The sequence below is a fragment of the Solanum stenotomum genome, chromosome 2, assembly GCF_019186545.1.
Source record: "Solanum stenotomum isolate F172 chromosome 2, ASM1918654v1, whole genome shotgun sequence".
Classification (NCBI taxonomy): Eukaryota; Viridiplantae; Streptophyta; class Magnoliopsida; order Solanales; family Solanaceae; genus Solanum; species Solanum stenotomum.
Window position 1 is genome coordinate 6282908 of NC_064283.1, and position 13600 is coordinate 6296507.

The 13600-nt window shown below is 28.7% G+C and overlaps 2 protein-coding genes across 2 annotated transcripts; one reads left to right on the forward strand and one right to left on the reverse strand.

Annotated features, from left to right (window-relative positions):
• Window positions 1-205: 205 nt before the first annotated feature.
• On the forward strand, window positions 206-2522 carry LOC125855366 (peroxidase 9-like). The gene is made up of 4 exons (XM_049535086.1): window positions 206-461; window positions 1049-1240; window positions 1763-1928; window positions 2043-2522. The coding sequence occupies exons 1-4, from the start codon at window positions 237-239 to the stop codon at window positions 2453-2455; spliced, it is 996 nt and encodes a 331-aa protein (XP_049391043.1). The 5' UTR covers window positions 206-236; the 3' UTR covers window positions 2456-2522.
• Window positions 2523-2709: 187 nt separating this feature from the next.
• On the reverse strand, window positions 2710-6094 carry LOC125854778 (oligopeptide transporter 4-like). The gene is made up of 6 exons (XM_049534361.1): window positions 5585-6094; window positions 5067-5164; window positions 4076-4639; window positions 3680-3932; window positions 3417-3599; window positions 2710-3336 (listed from the first exon to the last, which is right to left on the reverse strand). The coding sequence occupies exons 1-6, from the start codon at window positions 6092-6094 to the stop codon at window positions 2710-2712; spliced, it is 2235 nt and encodes a 744-aa protein (XP_049390318.1).
• Window positions 6095-13600: the final 7506 nt, after the last annotated feature.

Genomic DNA, 13600 nt, shown 5'->3' on the forward strand with positions numbered 1-13600 from the left:
TATTATTTCTTATTTTTGTTCATTGGAGCAGGTAGAACTACACAACTCAAAAACCAAAAACACTTAATAAAAAGAGACATTAATTTCCTATAATATATATAAAAAATTGAGTTGACTACTATGAAAAGTAATCTAACTTACTATTATTAGAGGATTTGGTAACACTAGAAACTCTCTATAAATATTTCCATGCATTTGTTAATCAAATTCATCATACAAAAATTTGATTTTTAAATATGGCTTCTTCTCTTGGACTAGTAATGTTATTTTTATCTTGTGCAATATTCCAAGCCTTTCTAGTTTCTAGTTCCAATAATGGTGGTCTTTTCCCAGATTTATACCAATTCTCATGTCCTCAAGCAAATGAAATTATAATGTCTGTTTTGGAAGAGGCAATTGCTAAAGATCCAAGAATGGCTGCTTCTTTGCTAAGACTTCATTTCCATGATTGTTTTGTTCAGGTATAAACTTTTATACACATTTTCATATACTTTGTTATATTTTTGGGTCATTCATTTTCTCGATGTTAGCAATTCGTCCCCCCCCCCCCCCTCCACACATGCAAACCATTAACCAAAAAAAATATGAATTTCTGATGGACGTTTTGTTGATAACTACAATTTTTTTGTTATGCTAATTATAACTTATAACTTGAGACATAAGTTCAGTTTTAAAACATTATGTCTTAATTAAAAAGTGCATACACTGAATTTATGCTTTAGACATAACTTGTGTCTTGGGGCATAAGTTCAGGAGTATGAACGTGAGCCTTTTATAAGACATAATACATGCTACTTTTTTTTGTAAAAAAGTTTACCTAGCGAAATTAAGTCATAAATAAAGATATTTAAGACAACATATTTTTATAAAATGAGCAGTAGGTACAAAAATTAAATACAACTAATTTGATGAAAAAGAAATATTAAAGACCACCTTGAAACAGGGACAGTCCATGCAAAAACTTGATGTTTAAGATTGTAATTTTGGACCTTTTCTAGGTGCTAAATTTGGCAACAACTCCAATAATTTCATTTTTCTTGTGTTATAGGGTTGTGATGCATCTGTATTGTTGGATAATAGTAGTACATTCAAAAGTGAAAAGGAGGCTGGACCAAACAAGAATTCTCTGAGGGGATTTGAAGTGATTGATCAAATCAAAGCTAAATTAGAACAAATTTGTCCTCACACTGTTTCTTGTGCTGATATTTTAGCCCTGGCTGCTCGTGACTCTGTTGTCCTAGTAAGCATCTAAACTCCAACATTTCATTCTCATTTGTGTTGTTTGGACTTTCTTAAAATGTTAATTGATGTGTATCAGATCCTTCAAAAAATGTAGTACAGTTTTGGAAAATCTTATAGATGTACAATAACATTTTTGGAAAGTCTGAGCAACACAAACTGCAACGATTTTTAAGGCCCCATTTGGACATGATTTCTCAATATTTTGAAAATGCATTTTTCTAAGTGAAACTTTTTTCTACTCACAAAAAAATCTAACCTTTTTAAGTGAAATACATGTTCAAACATGACTTCAACTTCAAATACTTTTTTTTTTCAAATATCATTCCATCTCATGTCGGGTTAATCTTACGTATTGTAACTGAACTTTACTCATTACACCAATAAATTTACAACAAAAAAAAAAGTAAAATTTATTACGTTTAAGTAACTGAATTACCGCTATAACCCAAAGTAATAAAAAAGTACTAGTCAATTCAAGATTTTTGCTAATAAGATTGTTACAAATAATATGTTGGAGTAGAGTGGTGGACCATATTGGGAAGTGCCACTAGGAAGAAGGGACTCAAAGAGAGCATATTTCAACAAAGCAAATGTAAATATTCCAGCACCAAACTCAACAATCCAAACCCTCATAAGCCTCTACAATAGACAAGGCCTTAATGAAAAAGACCTTGTTGCTCTTTCTGGTAAGCTACTTTAATTTGTAGACTCTTCTTTCTTGTTGAATTATTTTTCAACACCGTTTTTTATGACACGAAAAATGACTTTCTTCGTACCAAACACACTCATATGTTAAACAGGAGCGCACACCATAGGGGTGGCAAGATGTGTGTCATTTAGGCAAAGGCTATACAATCAAAAAGGTAACCATTTGCCAGATGCAACTCTAGAGAAAACTTATTACAATGATTTAAAATCAATTTGTCCAACAAGTGGTGGAGACAATAATATTACTCCTCTAGACATTGCATCACCAAACAGATTTGACAACTCATATTTCAAGCTATTGTTATTGGGCAAAGGTCTTTTGAACTCAGATGAAGTGCTGCTTACTGGAAAGGTGAAAAAGACTAAGCAATTGGTAAAGATCTATGCTGAAAATGAGGCAATATTTTTCCATCAATTTTCTAAGTCTATGGTCAAAATGGGGAATATTAGTCCCCTGACCGAGTTGAAGGGTGAAATTAGAAAGAATTGTCGCAGAGTTAACTAAAACTTTGCTATTTACCAAGTATGTTTCTACTATGTATGTATTTATGAGTTGAAGGGTGAAATATGAAAGAACTGTCGCAGAATTAAACTGTTTATTGCTGTCGTAAAATTTTATATGTTTAAGTAATCCAAGTAACCATTACCTTATCAAAAAGGTGACCATTTGCCAGATGCAATAGTTGAAATATCAAATCCAAATATTGTTAACACAAGCAAAAATACATAGCCAAAGAGTACTAAACAATATTTCTACAATCATTTAGAAGAAATCAATGGACAGCCTTCAACTTGAATTCCTTGAGCAGTTGGACAATCAGCCAAATTGCAGTATTCATCAACATTTCCCCACCAATTGAGGTTATCATGATTTGTAAGTCCAAAAACCAGATAAATGAGAACTACCATAAAAGCCAATCCAGCATCCAATGCTGCAGAAAGAACATAATTGTACCTCTGCCACCACTTCTTTCTGTATCGAAAAACGAAGAAATTGAACACAAATCCAACAACAATCCAACTATTGAAATTCAATACGTTAGCTGGTGGCATATTCGCTGTTGCCCCGAGTAGTACAGGAATGTTTATAAGCTTGATCCATCTCTGCTTTGGGAATGCTTTATGCAATAGCCACACTAATACTGGTGCTATCGCGCCTCCTAAAAAGAACCAGTTCAACGCACCATAATTTCCTAAAGGGCCGAAGAATCGCTTTGGTCCTACTAATCCCCAAATTACTGATGCATCATAGAAAACATGATCACCTCTACAAGTCCATGGACTGCCTTCTGGAAGTGAGTCCAATTGACAAATGTACGGAACGTGTGTTAGCATATACCACGCCGTTGCCATGTTGATTGTTGAAGCTATCAACGTTCCAACTAGCTGAAAATGGATAGCCATATCAAATGTCAGATAAAAACGCGATAAATTTGTATTTGTTCATTTTTACTAGAGTAACTTACCTGAACTACAAACATTGATCTTGGAGGAATCTTCATATAATGACCAAGCTTAAAATCTTGGAGAAAAGATACAGCCTGTGACATGCTAATATAACCATATGTTTTGAAGCAAACATTGGCTATTGGTTTCCCTGGGATTATTAGTCCAAGAATATACTCTGTGATGATATTTAGTCCTGGTGACTGTAACGAAATACAAATAGTATCGTAAAAAAATGTGAATATAAATATTGGTTAGTGAATTGAACAAATTATTGACTTACATTGTTTGTTGTGGCTTGAATGATACTTATTGGTAGAGTGAAAATAAGGGCAATCGCGCATGCTAAAATGAGTCCCCACCATGGTAGTTGAACCTGTGATTTCAAGACAGTACAGAGTAGGAGAGACAGAGCTAACGAGAGAGCAAGGATCGTGTGGAACCACCACGAAGGGATGTCCTTGTATTTCCTCATAAGCTTTGTATGTATATCTATTTTCCCATTGTATGAAGCACGAAATCGACTATATATCTCCCTGCTCAATCAAAAAAATTCAATGTTCGTCAAGTAAGTATTGATCTTTTACGCTTGTTATCTATGCTGCTCGTATACTAGGAAAAAATAAAATCTAGTAAGTAAGTGCATATGCTATAGTAAAATCTAGCTATATTCACTTACTTCCCATTGAATAAGAAGACATGTGTGAGGGTAGCGATGATTGTTGCAAAACCGAGTCCATATGAAATAGCAAACATGATGCTGAGATTTATTCGTCCTTGTGCCTCGTATGCAGCAGTGTCTATCTCAAACTTGTTATTGACAATAGCTGATACATTATACTTCTGCCCATTGGCATCGAATAAATCAGTCGAAAAAAGGGGGAAAGTTTTGGCATTGTAGAGGTTTAAGCCCCAGTAGGCTACAGGAATCATCATGTAGACTATTATAACATAGCCTGCCAAGATGTTTAGGATGGCAAAAAATGGAGTGACCAGTGGACTGGTCAAGTACGCGACGACTGACCAATCAAATGTGAAAGATAAAATGCCAAGGCCATGTTGGCCTGACCCAAGTTGGTGTGCTAACACTGATTTTGGAAATGCCATACAGAGCACAGAGAATGTTGACAAAGTTTTGAAGAGGTATCCAGGGACAATGTACCAAGTGAAACTGCATATCAATGCTATTACAAAGAACTTTCCTCTTGAGTAATTGCCACCATTTTCTTTCTCATGTAATGCCCTGCAAAATGTCATCAAGAACCAGAATTTGTTATGATAAGTAATCGACTATTGTACAAAAAAGATCATAGAAGCATAGTAAACAATATCTAACTTCCTGGATCAACAAGGGTTGTGATAGAGTGGTAAGTACTCCTTCAGAAGTCTCGAATTCAAGCTTTTGATATGGGACAGGGGAGAACAAAAGTAATAAGATGACACAATGGAAGAAGGTGAGCTTTTGTACACTACTTTGACAAATTTAAGTACTCCTTCAAATATCTCGAGTTCGAGCCCAAATATGAAGTCACCTTTGTTAGAAAGTGTTTTAGCCTTGATAAGAGTATTTGAGTTGGCACAAATTAATATTTTGACCCCCATAAAATTAAAACTTGAGGACTCTTTTCACTAGAAGGTGCAATTTTTTTTATTTTTTTTTTGGTTCTTACCTGAAAATAGAGACTTGAGCAAGGGTAGATGGCCACCACATTTCTGCAGGCTCAACCACATACTTCCTCATAATACCAGCCCAACCATAACCCAGAACCTGAATCCATTATAAAATGCAATTTATACAAAAGAAAAACAAGAATTAGCTACGAATTCTATCGGTAAATAGTTTGTAACTAATAAGATTAATTTATTTTATAATTGGTAGTGAAATTGGATTGAAGATGGATTTTTGTTATTTAGTCGCAGAAGTTATTCATGGCTAATTCCTATTATTTTTTATATTGAATAAAGATATTACTTGGTACTAGAAATCTAGTGCTTCTCAATTGCTTCAGATTACAAAGTGGGGAATCGAACTCTCACAGTAAAAGTTTAGATAGTTAACTAATATAGCTACTAGATATGACATTACTATTAGCTTAAATAGGTTGAATAATTGAATTTTCTGAAATTTCGTATCAAGTTAAACTGCCGAAATCAAACAAATTAAGACATGTAGGATTAAGAAATATACCTGGGTAGTAATGACAAGGATCCAACCAGCCAAGAAGGATATTTTCCTGTGATAAAAGACCTTAATAATATCGACAATAATAACAGCATAAGCACCTCCGTTACCAAATCCAGCACCAGCATTAGCAAAAATTGAAATTAAAACATGTTCTTTCATGCTAAAAGGACCTGGATTAAGCGAAAATTCGCTTAATCCAAATCCTGGCAAATGAAACTTCCTCGTAGGAAGAACTTTTGCCAGGAGTTTACCTAATGGTAATGACGCAACCTGTGCAGTAATCATACTGATTATAAGTGGATTTTGCCTGTAACTAAAGAAAATGTTGATAAATGACATTAATCCACAAAAAATAATCCCCAAAAACCACATTCGAAATGTCCATACTGGAACTGATGGATCGTCATCTGTTGGTACTGTTAAACGAACTTGTTCTATAGGGGACTCGTCCTCGTCCTTGTCCTCGCCATCAAGTATCTCACAAATTTCTACTTCTTCAATCTTTTTTTCCATGGAGAAATATTATTGGAAAAAATATTTATTTTATTTTTTGTTTGGAATTTGAATGGTTAGTGTTATGATATGAAGATACTTTATATAGACATTATAAGAGAAGTTTAAGAAATCTGTACTTAATTAATGATTTTCCCAAAATGGTTTTGATTATGTTTCTTGACGTGAAAATGGGATGAATTCATGGATACATGCAATTTAATCTTATTACTATTAGCAATACATTGCCAGCTAGATGATTATTAAGCAAACAAAGTAAAATCTTCGTACAGAAATTTATTTATTTACTTGAATCGTTTTTGACATTTTGTTTCTCTTTATCATGACATTTACGACGTGTGAAACCATTTTTTCTTACATTTCTTTTAATTTTATTTTGATATAATTTTGGACAAAATAATAGGATAATTATTTTGTTGATTTTCTAAATTATAATAGGTGATTAGACAGGATATGATACAACTTCATATTATCGAGATATGACTCTATATAGGAAAGAGTGAATGTTGCGTATTAGGGTAGAAAGTTAGTAGGGACAGAATGTTTAGGCTTGTCAAAGTTAATTGTTAGATTTTCGTAAGTCAATTGAGTTCAGTTTTAAAGTAAAATCGTATCCAATCAACTCAATATTTCATATTTAAAATTTAAATATTTAAAAATTATATGATAAAGTACTATAAAATATTAATTTTCTCATGTTAATTACATTAGTCAAAATTCACATAATTTTGACTCAAATAAATAATCACTACTGTAGTCTGTAAGACAGAGTGTAGTAATTTTGGAATGTATTTATTGATCTTATATACTCCTTTATGGACATTTTGGATACAGATCTACGTGGCCATAAGATTACATATTTATATTTATTAAGTATTACTTTCATTGCTTACGTACAAATTTTCAGTCAAAAGGGATAAGTCTCGTACTACAATTGAAGGAATCCAAAATTAAGATCTCTTTGTCATTTTTATAAAATAAATAAATAAAAATAATCTTTTTTCAAATTTCTTATGTGTAAAATGAAAATTATTTATAAAAAATCATAAGATTTAAAAAAATATAAATGGTCTAGAAAAATCAAGTATCCGCCTATTGAAGTTGATGATCTCTTTCATATATATCCATTTTGATACAATTTTGGACAAAGATAAAGAAAAACAATGCAACGTTATAGGATAATGTCAGTTGAATTCTAAATTATAGTCAGGGGCGGACCCACGTGGGTTCCAAGGTTTACCCGAATCTCCTGGGAAAAAAATTACACGGTATATATAAGGTAATCTTCTGTATTTATGTGGATATATATATTTTGAACCCCTTCAATGACAAGGAGAAACTGATAGCCCAGCGGTTGGTCCCCTTGAAATTAAGCTTCATATCGAGGGTTTCGAATCCCTATGTTGATGTTTTATTTTTTCTATTTTAGTTCAAATTAAGTACCTTAATTACTATTATATAGCAATAGTTTTTTTTTCGTTTATATGACAATAGTTTTTTTTTCAAAAATAGGATTTAATATAAAAAAAAAATAGCAGAAAAAGTCAGCCATGATTTAAGAAGATTTTCTGATTTCCTCCAATTCTTTTACCTTCCACGATTTACTCAAATCAGTTATATATTCTCTCCCATCAAAAAAAGGTTTTTTAACAAAAATAAAACTCTCTTTCTACATGTTCTCTGTTTACTCATGGATACTAACAAAATTTCAATCCTAATTCAACACAACGAACGATGAGACGCATCCGGTATTTTAGATAAATCGCGATTGATTTGGTATTTTTTAAGTGATTATTTTAGTGATTACATGTTTTTTGTGTTACAATCTGAATTAAGGACGTTTAAAAATCACTTTTGTAGATTGAATTTGTCTATATTGAGTGGTGTAATTGATCGTGTAATTTACGTTGTTTGTATTCACCAATTTAGTGATATTTTTTTGGTAATTATTGTTTGATTTAATTTGTAGGATTTTGTGGTTTATTATAGGCTTCGTATTTCGTGAATCTGTTTTAGTAAATTAGTTGCTGAAAATAATGATGTTTTTTAGTTGGTGTATAAACAATACAGTTTATACAAAAATATTGGTAGATTAATATTGTGTAATTGATAGTGTGAAAGGTGAAGATGGTTTGGTGTAATTGGTATTGCTTATTATGTTTTCATAAACAACATAAGTCATAAAAAGTGAATAAATTTTGGTATATTATTAGGAGAAATTAATATTTTATTTGACATAATATGGTATATTATGATTTAAAGGGACGTCGACATTCTTTTATATTTTTTGATTTATATTTAGTTGGTGTAAATTTTATCAACTTGTTATTGAAGTAAATGTGTATATGGTGTAAATGTGCGAGTTTGGTGTAATATCAACTTGTAAAATTTATGGTATATATATTGAAGTATATGGTATATCAAATTTTTATATTAGGTTTTTAATACCAATAACATTCTTTTAGTTTTTGGTATATTTTGATAGTGTAGTTGATGTATTTTTTTATATATATATATGTTGAAGTAATTGTTAATTTTTTAGTTATTCATAAACAACATATTAAAGATAATATTTTCATGTAAACAAAAACAATCTGAATACAAAAAGTTTGGATACATTGAAAGCACCATTCTATTTGTAATACAGGTAGATACGTTGATTACGATATTGAAGGAGTGATATATGATGCGAACATCAAATATTCCAGCACATATTTTGGAAGTGATAATGATACCATCAATTACAAAAAAATAACCAGCCAGACCATCAAATAACGACCGTAAGAAGGGATTCAACGAAGGGAAATTCAAGTGGAGTAAAGTCACTTGTAGTAAGTGTGGTACATCAGAGCATAACAAAAAGACTTGCCCAATATTGCTTGTCAGAATTAACATTGATGTATTATTTTCAATTATTTTTTTTGTTGTTTTTTGGCAAGAATTCTGGAATTTTTTAAGAATGTTAATTGCACTTTTGTCTAACTTTGATTACTGTTGATTGGTTTATTGGTATTACATTGATCAATTAATTGTCATATCATTGGTATTGATAAGAAATAAAATGTGTGATTTTCAACTATTTGAACTACGATAAAAATTAATTAGATAGTTAAATATATTGATGTAATTATTGTCAAAACGTTGGAAATTGATTGTTAGTTAAATACAATGTTGCATTCTTGGTGAAAAACACAATACATTATATAAACCTACCACAATAAATTCATTCCATGATCAAAATATAAAGGGGCATTTTGACAACCACTGAAATACAACATTGTGATGTATTCTTCATTCATTTGAAAACAAAATGTGTAATTACTTAATATTGGTGTAATAAGCACATATACACAATCAGTGTAATTGTAGTTAAATTAGTTCACACGTCCATAATAGTAGACATATGAGTTAGCAAAAATATTGATATTATATACCAACTTCAAATCACCATAATATTGGTGTAATAATGACATATGGAAATAAAATCGGTGGTATATATTGGCTAAATTATTGGTATTATACAGCAGTCTCACATTGATGTGTGTGTGTGTGTTTTTTTTTAATGTTTTGGTCTAGATTCTAAAACTTTTATCCAACTTTTATTACAGTTGCTTGGTTTATTGGTATTTGAATGATTAACGTACACATACACAATAGGTGTACTAGAATTGTAATTAGTCCACAAGTTCGTAATGGTTCAAGAAAAAATTAAACGGAAGAAGATGGAAGGGTTTAGACTTTTGACAGAAGAAGAAGAAGGTTTGAATTTACCTAGGGAGTAACTATCAACTTTATTGGTAACATAAAAGGCTGCATTAAAACAGGAAGAAAATAAATATGATCTGCAAGGCCATTAAATGTAAAACGAGGAGAGAATAAAATCAAGGAAACGTGTATGGATGAATTTGTAATTGGAAAGATAAATTTTATAAAATTTAATATCCTAATTATACTCTACACAAAAAAGGCAGGTAATACAAAAAATATGAGAGAGAAAATCGAAAAAATTAAGAGATAAACTTGATAAAATTTAATACCCTAATTATACTCCATAGAAAAAGGCACGTACTACAAAAAATGGAGAGAGAAATCGAAAATATTAATTCACATAAATATGAAAATTAATTATTTTGTTATGTTTGTAAATTAAAAACTATGTTTGTAATTAAATAGAAGTATGTTGATATTTTGTTAATTAAAGTGTTAAGTAGTATATTATTGTAATTTTCACTTTATTTTTTTCTTTTTTAGTTTCAGTTTCATTTTTCACGTTTTTTTTAGTTTTTTATTTTATAAAACATGCTAAAAGTGTAGTTTTAAACCCAAAAAAATTCAAGGATCTGCCGGACCACCACTAAAACTATATACTACTACTTTCTTGAAATTTTGTTTTGTTGGCTTATTATATACACGTTTATACTTTTATTTTCAAACCCCCTGAACGAAAATTCTGAATCTACCACTGATTATAGTTGTTGAAGATTCAAGTGTATTACTTCCTCCGTCTCATTTTATATGTCACCTTTTTATTTTGCAGTTGCATTAAGAAATTATGTAACTTTACTCTTCTACCTTTATTTAATGTTTTCTTAAGTCAACTTTATAATAAATGATGAATAAATTTTCAAGATTAATTAACTACTCTATCAAGGGTATAATAGGCAAAATATGATAATTTATGCATAAATTTTATAAAATGATACGTATTGTGGTCCACTATTTATATAAATAGATGACATATAAAATGGGACGGTGGAAGTATAATTTGGGAAAGAGCAAGTATATTAATTTTGTAGTATCAATCTTGTTATATATACTAGATATAGGACCCCGTGCCAGCACGGGGCCCAATATATATATTTTTTTATTTTAATTTATGTCATATTATGGAATTTGAGAAGTTATTGAAATTTTTATATGATTTTAAAAATATTTTAAATTTTTAGCTATTGTGATTTGTAGTACTTTTTTTTAACATAATTTTGAAAAAAATATTTATTACTCTGTTTGTTCTAATTTATGTGGCACACACAGAATTTTAAATATTAAGCATTTTTTATATGTCTCTTTAATATATTAAGTTGTTAATTATTGTATTTTATTGTACATTTTGAACCTAATTTTTTAATAATATATGTTATTTGCCATGTCCCAATTTATGTGACATTAATTGATAGATTTGTTGGAGTCGAGAGATTTATTTTGTTAATTATTGTAATTTATAGTTTTTTTTCCCGTCAATTTCAAACAATATATGTTGTTAATTGATAGAATACTTTTAATGTAATTTTTTTAAAAAAATATGTGTGACTCTCCATGTCCCAATTTATGTGGCACATGTAAAGTTTTGACAATTAACCAAAATTTTAATACATTTAAAAAAATATTTTTAAGTCGTTAAATTTTAAGTAATTTAAATTGTTGTATTATTTATTACAATTTATAATACTTTTAAAGTAGTTGAAATATTGTACTATTTATTATGATTTATAACACTTTTTTTTTAAATTTATGTCATATTATGGAATTTGAGAAGTTATTGAAATTTTTATATGATTTTAAAAATATTTTAAATTGTTAGCTATTGTGATTTGTAGTACTTTTTTTTAACATAATTTTGAAAATAATATTTATTACTCTATTTGTTCTAATTTATGTGGCAGATGCAGAATTTCAAATATTAACCCTTTTTTATATGTCTCTTTAATATATTAAGTTGTTAATTATTGTATTTTATAGTACATTTTGAACCTAATTTTTTAATAATATATGTTATTTGCCATGTCCCAATTTATGTGGCATTAATTGATAGATTTGTTGGAGTCGAGAGATTTATTTTGTTAATTATTGTAATTTATAGTTTCTTTTTCGTCAATTTCAAATAATATATGTTGTTAATTGATAGAATACTTTTAATGTAATTTTTTTAAAAAAATATGTGTGACTGTCCATGTCCCAATTTATGTGGCACATGTAAAGTTTTGACAATTAACCAAAATTTTAATATATTTAAAAAAATATTTTTAAGTCGTTAAATTTTAAGTAATTTAAATTGTTGTATTATTTATTACAATTTATAATACTTTTAAAGTAGTTTAAATATTGTACTATTTATTATGATTTATAACACTTTTTTTTAAAATTTATGTCATATTATGGAATTTGAGAAGTTATTGAAATTTTTATATGATTTTAAAAATATTTTAAATTGTTAGCTATTGTGATTTGTAGTACTTTTTTTTAACATAATTTTGAAAGTAATATTTATTACTCTATTTGTTGTAATTTATGTAGCACATGTAGAATCTTAAATATTAACCCTTTTTATGTCTCTTTAATATATTAAGTTGTTAATTATTGTATTTTTTAGTACATTTTTAACCTAATTTTTTAATACTATATGTTATTTGCCATGTCCCAATTTATGTGGCATTAATTGATAGATTTGTTGGAGTCGAGAGATTTATTTTGTTAATTATTGTAATTTATAGTTTCTTTTTCGTCAATTTCAAACAATATATGTTGTTAATTGATAGATTTTTTGGAGTGGACTATTTTTTTATTAATTATTGTAATTTATTGTTTCTTTTTTGTCAATTTCAAACAATATATGTTTATTATATAATCTATTTTATGTGGTACCAATAGAATTTAGAGACTCAATTAAATTTTTTATATAAGTTTTAAATAATTAAGTTGTTAATTATTGTAATATAGTATTACTTATATTATTTTTAAATATATTTAAATATTATATGTTAGGTTTTTTATCCTAATTTATATGGCATTGATAGAATTTAAAGTGTCAAATAGTTGTTAATTATTGTAATAGATAATATGGAGTATTTAAGTCATTTATAGTATAGTAATTAATATATAATATGTAGTATTTAAGTGTTATATTATGGAATTTGAGAAGTTATTGAAATTTTTATATGATTTTAAAAATATTTTAAATTCATAACTATATATTTCAATCATTCAATGTACAAGATTTTGATAAAATAAAATCTTTAAAGTTAAATTATAATGTTTTTGAAATTTAAATTATTAAAACATATATAATGATTTTATAGAAAAAATAATATCATATAAAATTAAATGAAAAGGATAATAAATTCAACTTTTACCATGATAAGGTTGAAAAATATTATTTAAGTGGAAGGAGGTGGGGCCCACTTATATATTTTATATAGTAAGTATTGGACATTTGTAATGATTTAACTGGAACAATGGTAGTAAATCCTAGACTCTTCTAATATATAATATATAGTAAAATAATATGTCTACATTTTCCCTTCAATTACCAGCTGGACTAATAAATTGTAAATCATTTATTGTTTGGAGCACATCTAAATATACCAAATTTGTTACCGAAATGATAATCCGCAGTATTAGGATGGACAAAGTTAACTATGGCCATAAAAGGATGAGTTCACATTGCCATTTATTACGTATCTCCGTTTATTTTTACTTGTCATAGTTTCACTTAACATATTCATTAAA

What these genes read in the sequence shown, in the direction of transcription:
- LOC125854778 (XM_049534361.1), bottom strand. Translation starts at nt 6,094, where the DNA reads ATGGAAAAAAAGATTGAAGAAGTAGAAATTTGTGAGATACTTGATGGC. An exon ending in TCCTTGTCATTACTACCCAG is followed by an intron (nt 5,165 to 5,584) that starts GTATATTTCTTA and finishes TAATGGATTCAG; the next exon opens with GTTCTGGGTTATGGTTGGGC. An exon ending in GATCAATGTTTGTAGTTCAG is followed by an intron (nt 3,337 to 3,416) that starts GTAAGTTACTCT and finishes ATCCATTTTCAG; the next exon opens with CTAGTTGGAACGTTGATAGC.
- LOC125855366 (XM_049535086.1), top strand. Translation starts at nt 237, where the DNA reads ATGGCTTCTTCTCTTGGACTAGTAATGTTATTTTTATCTTGTGCAATA. An exon ending in TCCATGATTGTTTTGTTCAG is followed by an intron (nt 462 to 1,048) that starts GTATAAACTTTT and finishes CTTGTGTTATAG; the next exon opens with GGTTGTGATGCATCTGTATT. An exon ending in AGACCTTGTTGCTCTTTCTG is followed by an intron (nt 1,929 to 2,042) that starts GTAAGCTACTTT and finishes TATGTTAAACAG; the next exon opens with GAGCGCACACCATAGGGGTG.